The 20,897-nt window shown below is 48.2% G+C and overlaps 1 protein-coding gene across 1 annotated transcript in view; it reads left to right on the top strand.

Moving 5' to 3' along the window:
- LOC146188366 (cell-death-related nuclease 7-like) overlaps window positions 1-20,897 on the top strand; it is an 88,776-nt gene that overhangs the window by 48,556 nt on the left and 19,323 nt on the right. The window contains exons 4-5 of the mRNA XM_084603751.1: window positions 17,037-17,207; window positions 20,116-20,313. Coding sequence (XP_084459877.1) covers window positions 17,037-17,207; window positions 20,116-20,313 — 369 coding nt within the window. The remainder of the gene's footprint in view (window positions 1-17,036; window positions 17,208-20,115; window positions 20,314-20,897) is intronic.

Below are 20,897 nucleotides of genomic sequence, written 5' to 3' on the forward strand. Positions count from 1 at the left end.
CTCGTGGATAGGGTTTTAAAGGGGTGTGAAACATTCGCGGTGCCTTATTTAGATGACATTGCGGTTTTTTCCGACTCATGGGCGGAGCATATGGTACATCTAAGAGCTGTACTGAGCCTTTTGCGTCAAGCTGGACTAACCGTAAAAGCCGAGAAATGTTGCCTGGCAAGGGCGACCGTGGACTACTTGAGTCACAATGTAGGTCAAGGTTTCAGGAAACCCAGCGAGATTAAGATTTCTGCGGTAGGAGACTACCTGCGGCCGAGCACGAAGACGGAAATTCAGGCATTTCTGGATCTGACTGGATACTACAATCACTACATCCCTAACTATTCAGCTTTAGCCAGCCCTCTGACCGACGCTCTCCGCAAGACAGAACCGACAAATGTAGTCTGGGACGAACAAAAGGAAGCCTCCTTCGTAAACCTGAAGGCTGTGCTGATTGGCCATCCGGTATTGCGAGCTCCAGACTATGACAGAGAATTCACGGTCCAGTGCGATGCCAGTGATCGAGGGCTAGGTGCTGTTCTCTGCCAGAGAGATGACGACGGTAATGAGCACCCCGTGCTCTACCTGAGCAGAAAACTGAGTTCTAGAGAGAGGGCTTATTGCGCGTCAGAGAAAGAATGCGCTTACATTGTATGGGCCATTCAAAAATTGCAGTGCTACCTTGGAGGGGCCAAATTCACCGTAGAGACGGACCATTGTCCCCTGGCTTGGCTGCAAACTGCGACATCGAAGAACAGTCGCCTTCTGAGGTGGAGCTTCATTTTACAGCAGTACAATTTTGAAAAAAGATGCAAAAGGGGGAAGTTAAATGGGAATGCGGACGCGCTTAGCCGCTGTTTCTAATCGGTCCGAGGTGTTCCTCACCATGTATCCAAATTGATAATCAGGTCTTTTTTTCGTGTGCTTTTATATGTGCGACTATGTAAAGCAGCACGTTTGTTTTTCCAGGCATACGTAGGTCCTGAACGTCTTGAGTGTGGGCTTTTCTCGGACAACGATGGCAGTTTTCTTTTCACCTGGTCTCTTCAGACGGGAGCCGAGTGCTTGCTTGGACATGTGGTTGAGTTTCAGACAGCTCAAGCAATTTGGCCTACGACAATCAAGACAACGCGACAAGCAGCATCGAGCTTCAAGCATTCATGTGCAGGCCATTAAGTCGTCTCTTCATGCAGCAGCTGCGACTGCTGCCCTCTGTGACTCTTCTGGCGGGGGAGGAGGCCGTTATGACCGTGCATCATCCGCACTTGCGTGTTCTATTGTTCGCCTGTGGGCATGGATAAGTGCTGTGGATATGTGCTGTTGGTACAATGGCGCTAAGTGAGCCTGTTTCCATGAATCCTTTTGTGTAAGCCTGTTTTGCTTTGTGGAGACCCTGCAAATGCCAAATTGGCCCTGTCAAGGAAACGTCTAGAAAAATACAAAGAGATGTCCCCCTGCGGGAAATAGCCGGAAGTGCTTTCGTTCAATTGTTCACCCTTCCCGTCGAGAAGCGCTATTGTCCAGTGAGGAATGCCTACTGTCCAAAGGAGACCACACAGTGACACGTCCGCTGACGTACAGGACAAGAAAGGAGCTAGTGGATTACGGCCATTAGAGGATTTCCCGGGAATGCAGGAAAGATTTGCAATTGTAGGAAAGGGACAATTCTGGGAGCAGTATGTGGCGCGCACGTGCAATTGGGTTTCTGAGAAGGAAATCCACTTACCGGAACCAGCATACCGGATCTTTGCTGAAGAATATAAATGTACCTCCTCGCCGTTCCCAAGCTCTTCCCGCCAACAAGTGACCACGCCCAACGAAACAATGCCGGACCAGTCAGTGCATCAGACCATCAATGCAGTGATGTGTTCGATTGGATGCCGATATCTGAGGGGCGTGCCCTGGAACTGGTTGGTCAGCATCTTCAGAGAGGGGCTGGACATAGGGGGTTTTAAGGACCTTGCAGAGCACGAAATGACGCTCTGAGTCCTGGGTAAACGGCTCATCCAGACGCTTCTCGCTATGAGCTCTTTACGCTTGCCATTTTGTTAATATACCCTTCTTTTTAATGTAAATAATCATGTAAATAAGTTTTCTCAAAGTGCCATTAAACCTGCTTGTATATATTTTACCAACTTCGAAGATTCAATCCTTCATCAATCCCGAGTCTCTGCATGCTACCAAGTGAAGGCCGGGTCAACTTAGTCCCAGCGTCACGACAGCATCATGTCTCCAGCGCAGTGGCGTTTCTTTTGTTTGTCCCTTTTATTGAATGCTTTTGCGTTTATCCGGAAATAAAACAGTGTTTTGAAAAGAGACTGGGACTAATTGTCACTCGTCGGGCGAGACCATGGCTCGCGGACCCATTTTCTGAAGGCGAAGCCTTCAGCGTACTCAACCAAAACATGTTGGAGACGAAGCAGCCATTGTTCTAGCCATTGCGGGATCTTCGTCAGAAACCATAGTTAGCTATTCAAAACTGGCGATACGCAATTACACGTTGGAAAGAATCTCCCCACAAGCAGCGGGTATCCAGTTAACGCCTCCATTGCTGGTAATGAGGCGGCTCACAATATAGCTCAATAGCTGTCCCGCCGAGCTGGGTCATGCAGCCGACCAACTCTAAAGTAGGGCAAGGACAGATTGTTTGCTTATAGAGAAATCCGGCAGCATTACACTTTTGCCGGCCTTAGATTCGCCCTGCAAAACGTTCTGCAAACGCCAGGCCAACACCTATCTAGGACTAACACCTATCTAAATCACCAGGTATGTTGCCTATACAGAAAGACTCTTTTCAGACAAATTCAAAAACTTTGATTGCAAAGCCAATCCAAATCATATGATCTCGAAACGCCCACAGTCACTACCCTGGAGTCACTTCATACGCTACTCTGATCACTGGGAGGACCTACTGTTCAGCCCCGACCCGAGGACACAGATAAAGTTCATCCAGCTGGCTGAAAACGCCGCCGCTCATTAAGGAATAGCGGCCGTCGTTTAAGTGGCCATTTTGGTCGCTCATCTGCATCCGCTGGGAAAGAAATTTCCCCACCGCCATTGGCACTTCAACGCATGATCCGGGAGTAAATATCCAAGGTCATGCCGTCAGCTGGTCACCTGCCTCCCGTAGCAGTGCCTTCCGCTGCAGCGCCTCCTGTTGCTATGCATCCTGTTGCAGGGCCGCTTACGTGCGCTTAAATAGGCCGACAGCCACCATCAGTTTTTACTCGTTTTTCATCTCCCTCTCGAGTCATTCCCGCTCCTGCTGCCCGGCCGCGCCCCCAACGTTTCTAACCATGGCCAATACTAGACAAACTTGCTGATTTGCTACTCCTGTGGCATCGCTGGACACGTGATGCGTAACTGCCGTCGCCGCGTCATGACCTCGTTTGACGAAGATGACCATCGAACATACGCTTAAGACCCTCCTCGGCATTTAACCGGAGCCCGACTACCGAGCCCCTAGACTCCGAATACCATCCATCGGTTCGTCGCCGCTCTCCACCTCCGCGTCGCCGCTCGGTGTCTCCCATGCACCATCGTTCAACCCCGCCGCAAGAGAACTAGTGATCGCAGTTGCTGAGGCAAGAATAGCGTTTTCGACGGAAGATATAAGCCCTCGATTTTCACCCCCTAATTATGAGATATATCCGTGGAGGGCATCGATGCTCTTGCCCTAGTTGACACCGGTGCTGCTGTGTCCGCGCTTAGCGAAAAACGGCGCCACCAGATGCACAAAGTGACAACGCTGCTATATGGTTTTTCGCTTCGTACCGTTAATTTTCAGCGTATCTACACTGCGAGTTCGTAGCAAGGGTTCGTATTTAGGGCGCTCTCTACATCATTTAATTCGTCATCCTTTCATCACGCTCTGACGGCGTCATCTTGGGCTGGGACTTTCTATTTCAGCATCAGGCCGCTATCAACTGTAGTCATGCTGAAGCAGAGGTGCTTCCCCTCTGTTGTGCCACGACGACGGACACCTCTACTACGTGAGCCAAGGCCACTGTGGCTGAAAATATTTCAATTCTTTAATGTTTTGCCGCCTTGCGTCTCTTTTATCTAGCTCTCTTTCTGACGTGTCTGTCATCTTCACGCCTTCCAACAGTTTCACGCATCGCCACTGTCCACCCCTGCGTTTGCCGTGCTTACTGTTCAAGCTGGCTGCAGCACAATTGCCGCCATCAAACATTTCAATTGCCCGTTCTATTTCCTTCGTGGTGACTGTCTAGGACACGTAAAGCTTTTTGCCTCGATGCTGGAATGCGACACCTGCGATGATACCCCTTGCCACATGCCGGTTGCTGCGTTTATTTCTGCCTCTGCTGATCCATCTCTAATAGACATATTCGCCATCTCTACTGAAAATAAGCTCGCGCCACTCAACGGACACAGGTTCTTTCCCTGCTTGACACATTCACTTTGTAATAGGGCGTTTATTGACGCTCAGATGGAGAGCTGTGAGGAAAGGACCTTGCAACGGCGAGTCCAGCGTACTTCTTTGTCTTTGTCGCACAGCGCACTGGTGCATGTCGATGGCTGAAGTGCTATCACAGTACATTTTTCCCCCGGGTAAAAAAAAGGAGCCATCCTGGCGACTTATGGCGCGGAAAGCACAGCGGGGTCATAGAATGGCTTCAATCGGTTCACGTGAACTGTTTCACGACCACGGCGACGCAAGTCCGCAGAGGGCGTGACGGGCTCAACTACGTAGTTGACTGCAGATGTTTGCTGGAGGACCCTGTATGGCCCGTGGTAGCGAGCAAGAAATTTCTTTGAAAGGCCAGGGATTGTGGAGGGCACCCAGAGCCACACCAGAGAGTTCAGGAGATATGGCGAAGCTTCGCCGGTATCACGGAGGTATTTTTGTTGCCACTGATTTTCTGTTGTGAGAGAGCGGGCGAGCTGACGGCATTCTTCTGCGTGTGTGACGGCATCGGATAGCGGGGAAGATTCGGAAAGGTCAGGGCGGTAGGGAAAAAGTGTGTCCATGGTACAGGGTGGCTCGCGCCCGTAAAGGAAAAACAATGGAGAGAATCCAGTAGTGGTCTGTGCCGCGGTGTTATATGCGTATGTAACAAACGGTAGAACTTGGTCCCAATTGGAATGGTCGGTCTTCACGTACATAGCCAGCATGTCACCGAGAGTGCGGTTGAAACGTTCTGTCAGTCCATTCGTCTGAGGGTGGTACGAGGTAGCGGTGCGGTATATGATGCGGCATTCTTTCAGGAGAGCCTCAAGAGCGTCTGATAAGAAAACGCGTCCGCGGTCACTGAGCAGTTCGCGAGGGGCACCATGGCGAAGAACCAGGTTTTTCAGAATAAAGGCAGCCACGTCGCGTGCGGAAGCAGAGGGCAGTGATGATGTCTCAGTGTAGCGGGTCAGATGATCCACTGCCACGATAATCCAGCGGTTGCCAGCTGAAGTTGTAGGAAGGGGACCGTATAGATCTATGCCGACACGATCAAACGGACGGGCAGGACAGGGCAACGGCTCCAATGAAGCAGGAGACTTGAGAGGAGTTTTTCGGCGTTGGCAAGACTGGCAAGAGCGGACAAAATGGCGGACAAAGCGGTACATTCCACGCCAGAAGAAGCGTAGACGCAAGCGCGTGTAGATTTTCAACACTCCGCCGTGGGCGCACTGGGGATCAGTATGGAAAGCAGCACAAATTTCGGCGCGGAGATGACGGGGGATGACTAAAAGCCACTTCCTTCAGTCGTGAAGATAATTGCGGCGATAGAGCAGCCCGTCACGAATTGAAAAATGGTGAGCTTGGCGGGCAAGCGCCCGAGACAAACGACCTGGAGAGTGACTTGAAAGAAAGTCCAGAAGTGTAGATATCCACGGGTCGCGCCGCTGTTCCGTGGCCATGTCGATAGTGGCAAGCGAAGACAAATCGTAGGCGCAGATCTCATCAGACAACGAAGAGGGAGGCAGCGGTGAGCGTGAAAGAGCGTCCGCGTCAGTGTGCTTGAGGCCTGAGCGATATATGACACGAATGTCATACTCTTGGAGGCGAAGAGCCCAGCGAGCAAGGCGGCCGGACGGGTCCTTGAGGGACGCCAGCCAGCACAGAGCGTGATGATCAGTGACCACATAAAATGGTCGACCATAGACATACGGACGGAATTTGCCGATGGCCCAAATAATGGCCAAGCATTCTCTTTCCGTAACAGAATAATTTGACTCTGCCTTGGTCAAGGTGCGGCTTGCGTACGCCACCACATAGTCTCGGATACCAGCTTTGCGTTGGGTGAGGACGGCGCCTATTCCAATACCGCTAGCGTCAGTGTGAATCTCAGTTGGCGCATTCGGGTCGAAGTGGCGGAGGATGGGAGGCGAAACCAAAAGACGGCGTAAAGTGTTGAAGGCATCATCACAAGCAGGTGTCCAAGCGGAGAGGTCGGAGCTGCCGGAGAGGAGCTGGACGAGAGGAGCAATAATAGAGGCGAAATTTAAGATGAAGCGGCGAAAGTAGGAGCACAGGCCGATGAAACTTCGTAGCTGCTTCAGTGATTTTGGGCGTGGGAATTCGGCAACTGCACGAAGTTTGGTGGGATCGGGAAGAATGCCATCTTTAGAAACGACATGACCTAGAATAGTTAGTCGGCGAGCAGCAAAGCGGCACTTCTTCAGATTCAGTTGGAGGCCGGCGGAAGCGAGACAAGTGAGAACGTCCTCAGTCGGAGCAGGTGGGATCGAAAATCGGTAGAAAAGACTACGATATCATCGAGATAGCAAAGACAGGTTCGCCACTTGAATCCACGAAGCACAGTGTCCATGAGGCGTTCAAATGTGGCCGGGGTGTTGCAAAGCCCAAAGGGCATGACGTTGAATTCATATAATCCATCTGGTGTGATGAAGGCAGTTTTAGAGCGGTCAGCGTCATCCATTGGCACCTGCCAGTAGCCAGATCGTAAATCCAACGAGGAGAAAAACTCGGCGCCCTGCAAGCAGTCCAGTGCGTCATCGATGCGTGGCAGAGGATAGACGTCCTTGCGCGTGATCTTGTTGAGCCGGCGGTAGTCGACACAAAACCGGAAGGAGCCATCTTTCTTAGGTACCAACACAACTGGAGACGCCCAGGGACTGTGGGATGGCCGAATGACACCACGACGGAGCATGTCGTCCACATGATCAGCAATAACTTGGCGCTCCGAAGCCGACACACGATAGGGGCGCTGGCGCAAAGGTGCGGTTTTGCCGGTGTCGATGGTGTCGATGGTGTGCTCTACGACAGACGTGCGGCCCAAGTCAGTTTGAGGAAGGTCGAATGAAGAAGCGAAGTTCTGCAAGAGGGCGACAAGTTGATCACGTTGCGCAAGTGGAAGATCAGCATCAATAGCATGTTGGAAAACGTCGGAGGGCGCCGAAGCGGTCGCAACATCGTAAGAGCACAGACTAACGTCGAAGGAGGGGGTTGAGTCAGCAAGAGTGGTGATATGACCGGGATCAAGCTCTTCAAGATGTCCAATGCATTCGCTACGGAGCAGGACTGCTGGGCAAGAAAATGGGTTCGAGGCGTAAAGTGCACTCTTGCCGTCTTGAACTTCGAGAACTGCGAACGGAAAAAGGAGGCAGGGATGACGGGAGGCGGCTTCGCAAGGTGTAAAAATTGCAGTCAAAGGAGTTACCCACTCACAAGACAGTGGTACGAGGGCAGCAGAGAACGGAGGAATGTCGGTGTCATGGGCGACGAGAAGTTTTGCAGTGCGGGGAGGGGTATCACAGAAGGGGGCATCACAGAGTGGGGCGAAGGCAATTTGCGCACGAGCACAGTCAATAACGGCTTGATGAGTCGATAGAAAATCGTATCCGAGGATGATATCATGCGAGCAGTTCGGCAGAACAACAAACTCGATGGGGTACAAGACGTCTTGAATGAGCACACGGGCTGTGCAAGATGCGGAGGGGTGAATGCGCTGTGATGAGGCGGTGCGGAGCGAAAAGTCGGAAATCGGAGTGGTCACTTTGCGAATTCGACGGCAGAGCGCTTCACTGATGACGGAGACGGCTGCACCGGTATCGACGAGAGCGAGAACTGTGGCGCCTTCTACAGAAACTTTGATAACATTAGCGGGACGACACGGAGGACTTGAGGAATTCGAAATAAGCGCAGTTCTTGCCCCCGGAACTGCGACTGTTAGTTTCCCTCAACGGTGCTAGTAGAACGTCGCAGCATTGGAGAAAGCGATCGGCGCCGAGGAGAATATGATCGACGAGTGGCATAGGTTTGGCGATCTTGTGAGACAAATTGAGAACCGGGCGGAATCATTTGCGAGCGTGAGTCGGTATCGTACGGGTAAAGTCGAATGTCATGCTGTGAAGGTTGGAGGCGCTGGCGACAAAGGCGTGCAACATGGCCCGGCCGACCGCAGGCATAGCAAATCGGAAGGTTTTCCGTAGTACGCCAAGGTTTCATAGGATGTGGGCGGAACCTTGAGGGTGGGGCTTGGAACGAAGGCTCAGCATGCGGCGGTGAACGGTAGGCAGGGACCTGCACATAGGAGCCAGACGTGGGCGAAGGTGGTGGCCTAGCCGTTACTTGGGCATACGTGAGAGGTGCCGTCACAGGCGGCAGCACGGGGTTGGACGGCAAGACATCAGCGACGTGTTCTTGCACGACACGGCGTATAGTAGGGGCCAAAGATGGAGCCAGTTCAGGAACGAGGCGGCCCGAGTCTTGAAAATGGGGAAGGAGTGAGATTTGACGTGCGACCTCTTCACGAATAAAATCTTTGATCTGTTGATTCAGCGGGCTCCCTTCAGAAGTTGGCGAACCACCCAGGGCTAATGCGGATACGCCTTCGTCGCACACACTGGAGCGGCGCCTAGAAGCACGCCGCTTGCGGAGCTCGTCGTAGCTCTGGCAAAGCTGCACGAGTTCACTAACGCTGGTGGGATCTTTCGCTACCAGCATCTAGAAGGCGTCCTCAGAAATACCCTCGAGGATGTAGCGGATTTTGTTCGCTTCCGGCATGGCCGGGTCGACTCGTTTGCAGAGATCAACGACGTCTTCTATGTAGCTGGTAAAGGTCTCATCAGCGCGCTGAACACGATCGTGCAAACGTTGTTCGGCACGAAGCTTACGCACTGCCGGGCGGCCGAACACTTCCGCGAAATTCTTTTTAAATGTCGACCAAGATGACAGGTCAGCCTCATGGTTGCGAAACCAGAGGTTCGCCACGTCCGTCAGATAGAATATGACGTTACTGAGCTTGTATGAGTCATCCCACTTGTTGTAGCTGCTTACTCTTTCATACGATGACAGCCAGTCATCGACATCTTGGTCGGCCGTGCCACTGAAGAGGCAAGGGTCACGTTGGCGCACGACACCAGAACACATGATCGTGGGTGGAACGGCCGGCAGCGTAGAAGTGGACTCGTCTTGCATGGCGGTTGTAGAGGGTAGTGTACGGCTTCGCAGTTGCAGTTTGGATGGGATCTTTTCCGGCACCTCCACCAATTGTAATAGGGCGTTTATTGACGCTCAGATGGAGAGCTGTGAGGAAAGGACCTTGCAACGGCGAGTCCAGCGTACTTCTTCTTTGTCTTTGTCGCACAACGCACTGGTGCATGTCGATGGCTGAAGTGCTATCACAGTACAACTTCTTTAATTTGTCACATCATAGTTTATGATGTACATCGGTTGTTACCCATCGGATCGACACCGGTACCAAGTTGCCCCTGCGCCAAAGACCTTACCGCGTTTCCGCGACCGATTGTCAAATCATCGACGAGCAAGTGGTCGACATGCGTGTGCATGGAGTCATTAAACCTTCGCACAACCCTTGAGCCTTCCCTGTCGTACTTGTCACCAAAAAAGACGGCTCCATCCCCTTTTCCGTTGACTATCGGCACTTGAATAAAACCACCCGCAGGGGCGTCTATCCCTTGACTCTAATTGACGGCACCCTTGACTGTTTGCAAGAACGTTTTCTCATCTTTGGACCTCCGTTCCGGGTACTGGCAAGTCCAGCTGGCCGATGCTGACCGTGCTGCCGTCAAATGCCTTTAAATGTCGGCGCATGACAGACACCATATTGCGCGGCCTGAAATAGAAGACCTGCTTGTGCTACTTGTACAAACTTGTTTCCTCGCCGGATTTCACGACGTATCTCGCTCGATTGAAACGTGTCTTGGAATGCATTACTGCAGTTGGCATCCAAATAAATTTTAAGAAATGTCACATTGCTGCTCGCCAATTGACAATTTTGGGCCGTGTTGTTTCTAAAGACTGTGTGCTATCCGACCCAGCTAATCTTCGGGCTGTCACTGCGCTTCTGAAACCATCCAGGACGAACTGCTTCTGTTCATACTTCCAACGCTTCATCCGCAATTTTGCTTCGTTCATCGTCCAATTGAAAATCCCCCTTCGGAAATCAACGACCCCTCCAGCCGGTGTTCTGCATGTGACGGAGCGTTCAGTACACTGTGCCGACTGCCTACCTCACAGCTCATATTGTGGCATTTTCACCTTGATGCTCCCACTGATATCCACACTTATGCCCGTGGCACAAGTATCGGTGCTATTCTAGCACAACATAAACCCGGATTTGTTGTTGATGCATGCTGCCGCCTACTCGAGCCTCACCTTGACGAATCCGGAGCTAAAATACTCAGACAGTGAAAAAGAGTACCTAATCATAGTTTGGGCGATACGGAAATTCCGCCCTTAAGTATACGGCCGACCCTTCGAGTCGTTACGAACCAACATTGCCTCTGTTGGCTGTCCTCCCTTAAAGGTCCCACTGGCCGACTCACTCACCGGGCATTGCGGCTTAAAGAATATAATATTCGGTAGTGTATCGATCTGGAAGGAAGCATAACCACCAACAGCTAAACCAACCGGTCCCATGAGGACAGCAGCTGCCATTGCGCTCGCGCCAGTGATGAGTCCTCCTTTAGCTGAATGCTTCAGCGTCACTCTTAACTTTTCTTCGTTTGAAAGCATGCAAAGAACATCCAACATTTCGTCCCTTTTGACAGGCATTCCGGATATTACTGTGCTAGTAAAAGCAGGTGTGGCCGGGTCCACTTGTACGTGATTATAGTGCTCTAGAATTTATTTGTACCAAACGCCGACGCTTCAGCTGACACAGCTTCGTCTTCCTCGTCTGGATTGTTCGTCGCGAGTGTTCTTCAGCCAGAATTCAATCGCGTAGACGGAAAAGAAGCAGCTGTCGTAGGTGCGATAGGTTGTCTGCGGCAGCGTCAGCGATTTATAATCGCGAACTCCGCTCCATCACTTCATGCAGACCAGCTGTCCATGCAATGTGGATGACCAGGCTCAAAGCCACGTGACGTGGCTCCCCAGTGTCGCTGGCACGAGTGACGTGGATGGGCGGAGCATCGGCAGGCGTTGTCTCGTTCATGCTGGCACCCCTTGAAAGTGTTTGCAATTTCCCTGTCGACTGCAATTCCTTTACTTCCACCAATATGGCAGTCGAGCAGATCAGAGGTCACTGGTTGGCATCCCTTCTCGCTTTCTATCGACTACAGTTTCTTTTATTTGACGAAAATGACCGTCGAGGTGCTCAGATCCCTGGATTGCGTCCCTTCTAGTTTTCCTTTCAGACCGTTCGCCCATTTCGATGTCTCGTGCAATTCGCTGTTAGGCTGCTCATTTTATAATTCGCGATGGCCTCTTATACCGCCGAGAGAGAGAGAGATAAAACACTTTATTTTCACCTTTCAGAGAGTATGGATGATCGGGTGAGACGGAGTTCCCCTTTTCACCGTCTATTTCCCCCCTTGACGTCCTCTGGAATCAGTTGGCTTCCTGCGGCGACCTGGGCTTGACGGATAACTTGTTTTTGGATTTGTTCTTCGTGGCTCTGAAGGGCGGATTCTCATGACTTTGCGAAATTATCTTTCTTCTGGCCACAAATCAATGCTTGCCATTCCTCGACACTTGCGTTCAGAAATCTGGGCTTCCTTTCTCATTGACCTGCAAGCCGCTCACGCTGGATCATTTAAGACTTATACTAGGCTTCACCTGTGTCACTACTGGCGCGGAATGTACACTTGCATCTGCAAGTTCGTCCACTCATGCCTTAAGTGTCAACGCCGCAAGCTTGGCGATCATCATTCCACCAGCCACATGAAGCCTTTTCCTTCTCCGTCCAGGCCTTTCGACCGACTAGGCATTGATCTTTCAGGACCGGTTCCCTACACTACAGCCATCAGCCGCTGCGTCATTGTCGCAATAGATCATCTGATCCCCTACTCTGAAACCGCCGCTCTGCCTACTGCTACGGCACGCGACGTTACCGCATGCATCTTACACCACTTCATCCTTCGTCACGAAGCACCGCTGGAACTGCTGAGCGATCGTGGTCATTTAGTTTTACTTGAAGTGGTTTCGTCCCTCCTTCAGCAATGTAACATCGCACATCGCACTACTGCGGCCTACCACCTTCACGCTAATGGTCTTGCTGAAACCTTCGACTGAGCCCTATGCGACACGTTTTCAATGTACGTGGGTGCCGACCATTCCAAGAGGGACACATTGCTACCCATCCTTCATGTATCCATACAATACCGCTATGCAGACCACAACGATATTCTTGCCTTTTTCTATCATATGGACTTTTGCCATTCTCACCAATCGACACCATACTTCCTTACCGGTCCAATTCTTCTGAAGCCATCACCATGTCTGACGCCTCTATATACGCTGAGGAGTACAGGAAGCTCGCCGGTTCGTGCACGTCTTTCGACAAGGTCCGACATAATAATCGCTTTGACGCCGCTCACGCCGCCGACAGCTTTCTCCCGCAAGCCCATGTTTGACTACGCGTGCCTTCTACATCGCCTGACCTCTCCTTCAAGCTGGTATTGAAGTAACAAGGACCTTATCTTGAGGGCACCTCACCGGTCAACTACAATCTTGAGAACGTCACGCCTTTGCCAGGCATTCGACAATGTGGGTGTGACACTGTACATGTCTCGGTTAAAACCCTGCTACGACCCTGGCGTATTGTGTCCCTTTAAGCTGCCAGAATGGCTGCCTCTTATCCTGGGGCTTCCTCTTATCCGTGATCGTAAAGAAGATGACTGGACTCCAGTGCGCCGGCACAAGACGAGAGCACCAGCTGTTCGAGCCTGGACCTGCAAGCGCCTACCTTGACCTAGCTCTACAAAGTGAGCTCGCTCTACAATAAAGCTCGTTATAATTTATAAATATAACTAATTCAAGCAACCTCACGAGCATAATCGATATTTAAGTTAGGCAGCAGTGCCGATAGGGAGTTGAAATCCCTGAAGAAGGCAGTACGAAATAAGATTTTTGAAAATAATGGCGCATTCGGTTGGGAGGACGAGATCAGAGGCGCCGAGCAGTACAGAGGAGTACAGGAGCACGCCGAGCGTGGGTGCAACTCCCACGGGAACGCTCTTTGCGTGTCGAGAGCAGCGCGCCACGATCATGTGACCTCCCTTCTCTCCTTAGCATTCTCCGCCTGCCCGCAGTGGCGGAAGTTGCAACGCGAGAAGAGGCCAACGCTCCGTGTAGAACCGGCTGTTTTGCTTGTTTTCGGAGGGGCCATATTCATTGATGCAATGCCAGTGCCCATCAAGCTTGCTTTCTTTTCTGTAGTGGATGTCTACTACAGCTTGTACAGCAAACAAGAAGGCAAGCAAGAATGTTTCTTTGTTGGAGGGGGGGGGGGGGGGGGGTATCGAAAAAAAAGGCAACGTGCCCTGCTTTTTTTTTAGGGAGAGATGAACCGATTGTAGTGACGAATCAAGCTTGTCTATTGTAAAAATGACGTAAAAATCGTCTATCGTAAAAATGGCAAGGAAAGACGTAATGAAGCTGGCAAAGATAGACAATAACAAGGAAGCACTCATTAATCTATTGAGTCTCTAACCCCCGAAGCTGTACTTGGCATATTTGAAGTTGAAGTGGAAGTTTGTTTTCGTTTCCTACAAAGGAGGAGTCGGGACTAAAGGCTGTTGCAAACAGCTTGACGAAAAGGTTGACGCTCCTTTTGATAAGTTGCAGCACAGTAGGATAAAGACGGTCGCACCCCATTACATAGTTTAATGGTGAAAAAAGCTGGTTCTAAACATGTCACAAGATTTTATGGAAAAATCTACATTTATGTCGCCTATCAAATTACCACATAAGAAATGCAAGATTCAAGTTGAAAATGCGCAAGAACGAACAATTAGTATGTCAATTATGCACGTCACAATATAATAAAAAACGACTAAGCAATACAACAAATTTGTTGGCAAAACAATGAAAGTGACGCAAAAAACAGCAAAGAAAACAACAAATGAAGTTCAGAAAGAAAAACCTAGTCTCAACTGTAATCACAAATAACAAGCCCTGATGCACAAAATATATTTAAATTGTCCTAGCTTACCTTGCACAGTACAGCGAAAAGAGTATATAATATGCTCTTGGTATTGGTGTAAACAAAATGTCTCTGTCTTTTGTCACAACGACGTGTGTTTTCTTTAAGTTCTGCAAGCGAGCTGCTTATTATTGGGGGCGGGGGGGGGGGGGGGGGGCATTAGTAAGATTTATAGCATATCTAAACTTTGCAATATTATAACACGAATATAGGAAGAATGTCATATAATATGAAAAATTGTTTGCTTGGAGAAGTGAAAGGCATATTTCCAATACATCGCTTTGCGGTTTACTGAAGGCACATCAATTTGTGAAGATTTCTTAAATGTGTTGGTTTCTAAACAGTAATAAATTATTCAAAATGGGAAGTATTATTGCATTAAAAGTAATATTTATCCATTACTTGAAGAAAGTGCTTTAATTGTGCATATATGGCCAAGAGCTGCGGCAAATTGTGACCTAATCTGTTTCATAATAGCATTCCAAATTAAAGTGAAGGAAGACGGTAAACCCAGTGTTTTAACAGGCTCGACAAACTTTGCAGGCTGATTATTGTATATAATAATAAAAGCTTTTTCTAATGTCCCACCCTTTGGAACGTATAAAATTAATTTGGCTGTTTATCTGATTTATTTACAACAAATTCACTTCAGGACAATTATAATCTCAATAAATGCATTTTTTGTTTGTTTTTTTCCCGTCTGCTTCGGTAGCACTAGTGACTCGTGATGATACAACATGCGTATTCCTCAATAACGGAGCAAGGATACTTGCTTCAGAAAGTCCAGATTATACAGGAATGGCAGAAGTTGCTGCATTTATATTCACGTCCTGAAGTTCTTGGCATAGGCATCACTTTAGTATATATAATGCTACACCACATAGTTCATATCTATTTTTGAAAAGAAAAACTTTAAGATCGGTGAGATCAAACGCCTTAATAAAATCAATGAAAATACCCACGGATAGATTGTTGTGTCTAAATGCTTTTATTATAGTTCATCCTGTGCCGCTTCTGTAGATTTAAGCTTTCTAAAGCCATGCTGACAGTCAAGGAATAAGTTATTTTGATGAAAATATGAGGTCGTTCTGCTATATTATTCTTTTATGTTTATAATATGTAGTATTGTTTGCCTGCAATAATATTGTACGATCTTTGCCAAAAGTAACCAGGCTGCTCCGAAGGCTGGCGGAGCAAGCGCGCGGCCGTGTGGCGGCGTTGCGCTCGCTGTGGCTTGTCGGTGCTTGTCAGCTCCGAGGGTACAATAGCTGACGTAAGTTCGCACCCTCACTCTCACCCTTTGGATGATAAAAACTATGCGCGTATGATGTGTCGGTTGCGGTTTCACGTGTGCGAAGCTTGGTAGAGCCCAGCGAGGGCGCTCAGTATAGCGACGAGGCTATTCGCTCTTCATGGCAACTGCCCTGAAGCAGATAATATGTCGCGTTTCTCGCTGTATAATTATACGTGCTTGTGTTCTGTAATCCGCTACTGAAACGTACCAGCAGAATTGCGCTTTCCTGTGTGTTTGATACGCCTTTGGAGCGCGCCTCAAAATTTCAATATGCTTTCTTCAAGGTGCCTTGCGTAATGCCACATTACGGGTCGTATCTAGGGAAAGCTTGTGAACCCTTTCAAGTCACCTTATCTCTCTGGAAATTGTGTCAGCCCGTCGGGGTAGCTGTTTAAAAATACGTGCAATGATTGATTGCAGCCAATTTTTGCGTTTGCTTGTAGGTAAGTTTTGGTTTAAGTAAAGAACTAAAATGAAACCTTCCTCACGCTTACCCATTATATGCACATGATTGCTTTCTCGCTCGCGGAACCCTTATTTCAGGGCGACACTGTCTGGCAAACCTAGCACATATTCGTCCTAGAAACGAACAAGAGCGCACCGTGTCTACTATCACCTGCTTTTCTGTTTTCCGCAGTTGCCGAGCAGAGCGGATAGCCCGTCGCTATACTGAGCGCCCTCGCTGGGCACAACCAGGCTTCGCACGCCTGAAGCCGCAGCGCCTAGTTTTTCTCATCCAACAGGCGAGAGTGAGGGTGCTAAGTTACGTTAGCTATTGTACCTTCGAAGCTGACGAGCACCGATAAGCTACAGCAAGCGCAACGCCGCCACACGGCCGCGTGCTTGCGCCGCCAGCCTTCGGAGCAGCCTGGTTACTTTTGGCAAAGACGGTACCTTTAGAAAAATGACTCAGCAATCCACTTTTGCAGCAATACGCTTACGCAGAGAGATATACTGAGTTGACTTTATAGCAATGTTGCTTTCTCAGCATAGAGGTAGGATGAAGTAGATACAAAGGCGAATCTGACTGTGTGCATTCCAAACCAAACCTTGCGCTTTTTAGGGACACATTTTGTGCAGCCCAAAACACTGCAAAAGAGAGAGGCACCAATGTGGACCGAGGTTTGGGAGTACACCATCATTTAGTATAGAGAGCACATAACTCTCCGCGCAGGCTTGCAGTGAAGGAAACACTTATATATGCGTTGCTATAAATAGAAAGCTGTGATTAGAGAGTGCAACTTTATGGATAATTTCTTTTTTACCAGAAGTTGGTATATTTATTCTCTGATGTAGGCAAATATTTGACGTGCTGCCGAGGATAGTTTTGCGAGAATGTACTTTATGGCTTTAAACAGCGAAATATGTCCTTTTTTCTGGTACAGGAATTTTGATGGCTGGAATCGGGGACAAAATTGGCACAGTTTGGCTCCAGCACAGTGTGCCCAGATTCATAGAAAATATTGATAATGGTTACGAGTATCCGAAAAGCGGGCGAGAGAATGGGCAGCTTTTTTTCTGCATCTCGACAAATGTGAAGTTTGCCGACATAATTGGTAAGTGAGCTTTAGCACTAACTTTTGCACTAAATATTCGCAGCCCTGTTGTGATAACCTCTAACAATGAAAAGCCAGTTCACATGAACTTCACTGATTAAAAGTAAGTAAAGTCTGCCTCGGTATAGAAATTCATAAACAGAGTACACTAATGCTTTCTTATATACTTCATACGTTGCCTAATCGCAATCGGTAGCCGCGATATGTGCGTGCCCCTAGAGGACTCTCGCGCTCTGAATGAAGGATAAAAAAAGTTTTTTCAAGTAAGAATGAGAAGACGGTATTAATAATAGAATACACTGGATGATACATTTGGGTTTACTCTTATCCTAAACTTGTAGAAAAACATTGGTAGGTTTTGTCTGTCCAAACCACCCAGCCAGAACATCAGCCTGACTACGCCCAGGATGATGGTCGGATCCTCCCACTTACCCACGTGATCCAGTGTGAGTGATAGTTACAGTGAATGTTTTACGAAAAATTAGATTTGATACTCAGCGTGTGTACTGTGCTGTGTGCTCGTTTGCTCACGTTCTTTAACGCTGTTTTTGTAAGCCGTGAAATAAACAGCTCAGGCAAAAGCCTTGAATCAGACCATAGGCCCGGGCTTTTAAACACAGGCTCAGCTAATAAGTTGCCTTAGTTGAGCGTCGTATGATGCTTGTGATGAAAGCTCTTGGCATATGCAATCTCAAGCAGACCGACGCTTAATCCATGACCAATTATGCAATGATCACAGACCCCTGCGTATATGGCGATGTGATGCACTTAGAACGTTGATGTTAGCAGCCAATTATTGCAATTTTAAACGGTCAGATAGCACTCTAAACTCTCTCCTTAGTAACATCCGCTTTTAAGTTAATTTTTTCCATCCACGTTGAAATAATACCCGTTCTCTGGCACTAAACTACACACATGCTACACATTTTTTTGAGAAACGCACTGCACTCTAATTGCATTGATCGTGATCTACTACATATCTTTTGGTCTGTAAGATTATCTGTTTGTTGTAGATCAAACGTCGATTATTATGTGTGTTTTGATCCTATAAAAGACTAGAAAAATTATACCTTTCATTCATCCATTTTTAAGGGCAACAAGGGCCCTTTCGGCCCAGATGGCATCAATTGAACCCGCTACACAAATGTTCCGCTATGGCATCAGAAATAGAAAACGAAAAAACGATAATCTCGGACCTAGTTCCCTCGGGGTCCCCGTTGCTACCGGTATTACAATTGTAGCATTTGTGCTAAGGTCTTTAGATTGAGGAGAAGAACTCACAACAGAGACCCCTTGGCTAGAAATGCAACCGTAAAGTAAATTGGTAGAGTAATATGTAATTAGCCGTGATGTCTTGCACACTGATATTTTAGATATTTTCCTAAACACCTTTTTAAGCTTATACCTGCCTTTTAGAAAATAGCAGCGCAAAAATACGAGGACAGGACGAGATGACAAGGACGGGCGCTGAACTTACATAAGTTTTTATTTTAGACGAATGCACGCTTGTATACATTTTGAACAGCCAATGGCTATCGCTCACGCATGCGCAAATAGCTCAGCGCTTTTTGGAAAGGGTGATAGAGGCGGTGCTGATACAGCCCTTTCCTGACTACATATCTGTTCACATTTTGTGATTTCTTTTGAGATGCGCTGTTTAATTTTTCTAGTTACCGAGGTGTTATCTAGTGCAGGTGAACAGTCCTGGCAGGTAAGACAGTGTTACAAGAGGAAACCTTCAAAATCGTTTCCCTTGCGCGCATTATTGACGTTCCTGGCATGCTCTTGTAACCTTTTGTTCACGCATCTCCCAGTTTGCCCAACATACGTTTCTCGACAACTTAAGGAAACTTGGTAAGCTACACCTAGTGCGCGTTCAACAAAAGGCCGCCTGTGTTTTTGCCAAAGCCACGCTGCTGGGTTGCCTTCGGATCAGTTATCCTGCAAAGCTAGGACAGCTTGTGATTAGCAGAGAACAGGACTTTCAGGTCGTAACACTGGGCAGAATATGCGACGGTGTGTGTATGTATGGTGTCACTGCTATCTTTTGCCTACCCTATGCGCGGGCATCGCACGTTTGTGTCCTACTGCGCATCTTTTTCAGGAGGCCTTCAGCAATAAAACCGGAAGGTGGAGAGGGTACCCAGCGTTCTGCCGTTTATGGCTTGACGGTCAACCGCAGCTGATATAAGATGCGGGCAAGTTTTACCGAGAGCGCTTTTGAGGCACGACATTGCAATAGCTCGTTTAACGAGCTTCAAGTGGGAGGAAGTGAACGACAGAAGTGGTTTGTTGGCGCGTGGTTCATACCACCAGCAGATACCATCATTGTTAAAGTGGAACCTAATATCTAGAAACCAGGAGGGTTCATTGTCGATTCGAACGCAGCCAGTACATTACCGCTAACACATTGAATCACCTACGAGTCACAGTCTATAAAGCAAATAAAAATCAGCTGCATAACGAAAAACCTTAATAATATTGCTCTCCATCAGGGAGGCGATAAGATGGCGATCGAAATGAGCTAGCAGAAGGTCACTGAGAACCGGACAATGCAGGACCCGATACATATACCTTGCTTTTGCAAGTGTGGTGTCAAACTTTATTTAGGTTGATCTACGATAAAAGTTTAAAAGTTCTAAAAAAAAACCCCAACTGTGACCCTGCGGTATTTTGAAACGCGATGAAGCTATATTTGTCAATGGAATGTTCAATGCACTCAATGATGAGCTTGTTAGGCAAAGTAAAAATAGATCTTTGATGTCAATGGAGAAGGCATGGCAGGCACATGGCTCACACTGTGATTCGTGCGGTATTATCTAAATTTCGCTTTAGTGGCAAGCAATAGCCAACACGGTTTTCCATGAACCTAGCCGATTAGTTTACTCTAATATCTACTGCCTTGCAGCCATTCACCTCTTTGTGCAAGCGGCTAATGTTTACCAGACAAATACCCCTGACTGGGCAAAAAAGTTTCCGGAGTTCTGGAAACTACTTCACAAGGAGTACCCATCGAGAACCCCAAAAGACCTCAGAGTGGATTTCTTGCTGACGAACAAGAGAAAACTTGTCATGGCCATCGCAAAGCCTCCAAATTGGCCAAAAGGTGAGGTTCATAACTCATGTTTTGTCTTATCTCTTTGCTTTAAAACCTGTTATACTCTGATTTGGGATTAAAAGCGCTCTCACTTTAAAAGGTAAAGGTGATTGAAATTTGAGTGAAACACAGAATGGAGGAAGAGGAAAACGAGCAAGTTATATTTTCAATTAAGATATCGATTTTCAAGCAAACGTGGCCCTGGAGGGTCTGGCGCGTTCTACAAAATAAAGGCGAAGTAATCAGTGGTTTTGTATAACTGCGCCTAGACACCTGCCTCATACAGTGTTTGTCCCCTTCTTGCTTTAGTTCACCAACAATGCTATTCTCACTTGACATTTAAATTTTCTTGCGAGTGTTATTATGGGCCATCCTTGGTCTTTAAACAGGCTATGAGGAAGGCCTTGCCCTGCAGTTCAAGTCATCAGGCTCGCGACGATCATGATTACGTATGATAGTTAAAACGAACGAAAGGCCAAAGTTTTCGTTCATCATCACAGGCTCACGGCAACCTTCGAGAAGCACCGCAGAAGTTAATGGTTTGCGTAAAATTTCCGCAATACTACAGGCATACAATTTTTTTGTTTAGCACT

The sequence above is a fragment of the Amblyomma maculatum genome, chromosome 5 (assembly GCF_055883805.1).
Source record: "Amblyomma maculatum isolate TAMU_Amacu chromosome 5, ASM5588380v1, whole genome shotgun sequence".
In the NCBI taxonomy this organism is placed as follows: Eukaryota; Metazoa; Arthropoda; class Arachnida; order Ixodida; family Ixodidae; genus Amblyomma; species Amblyomma maculatum.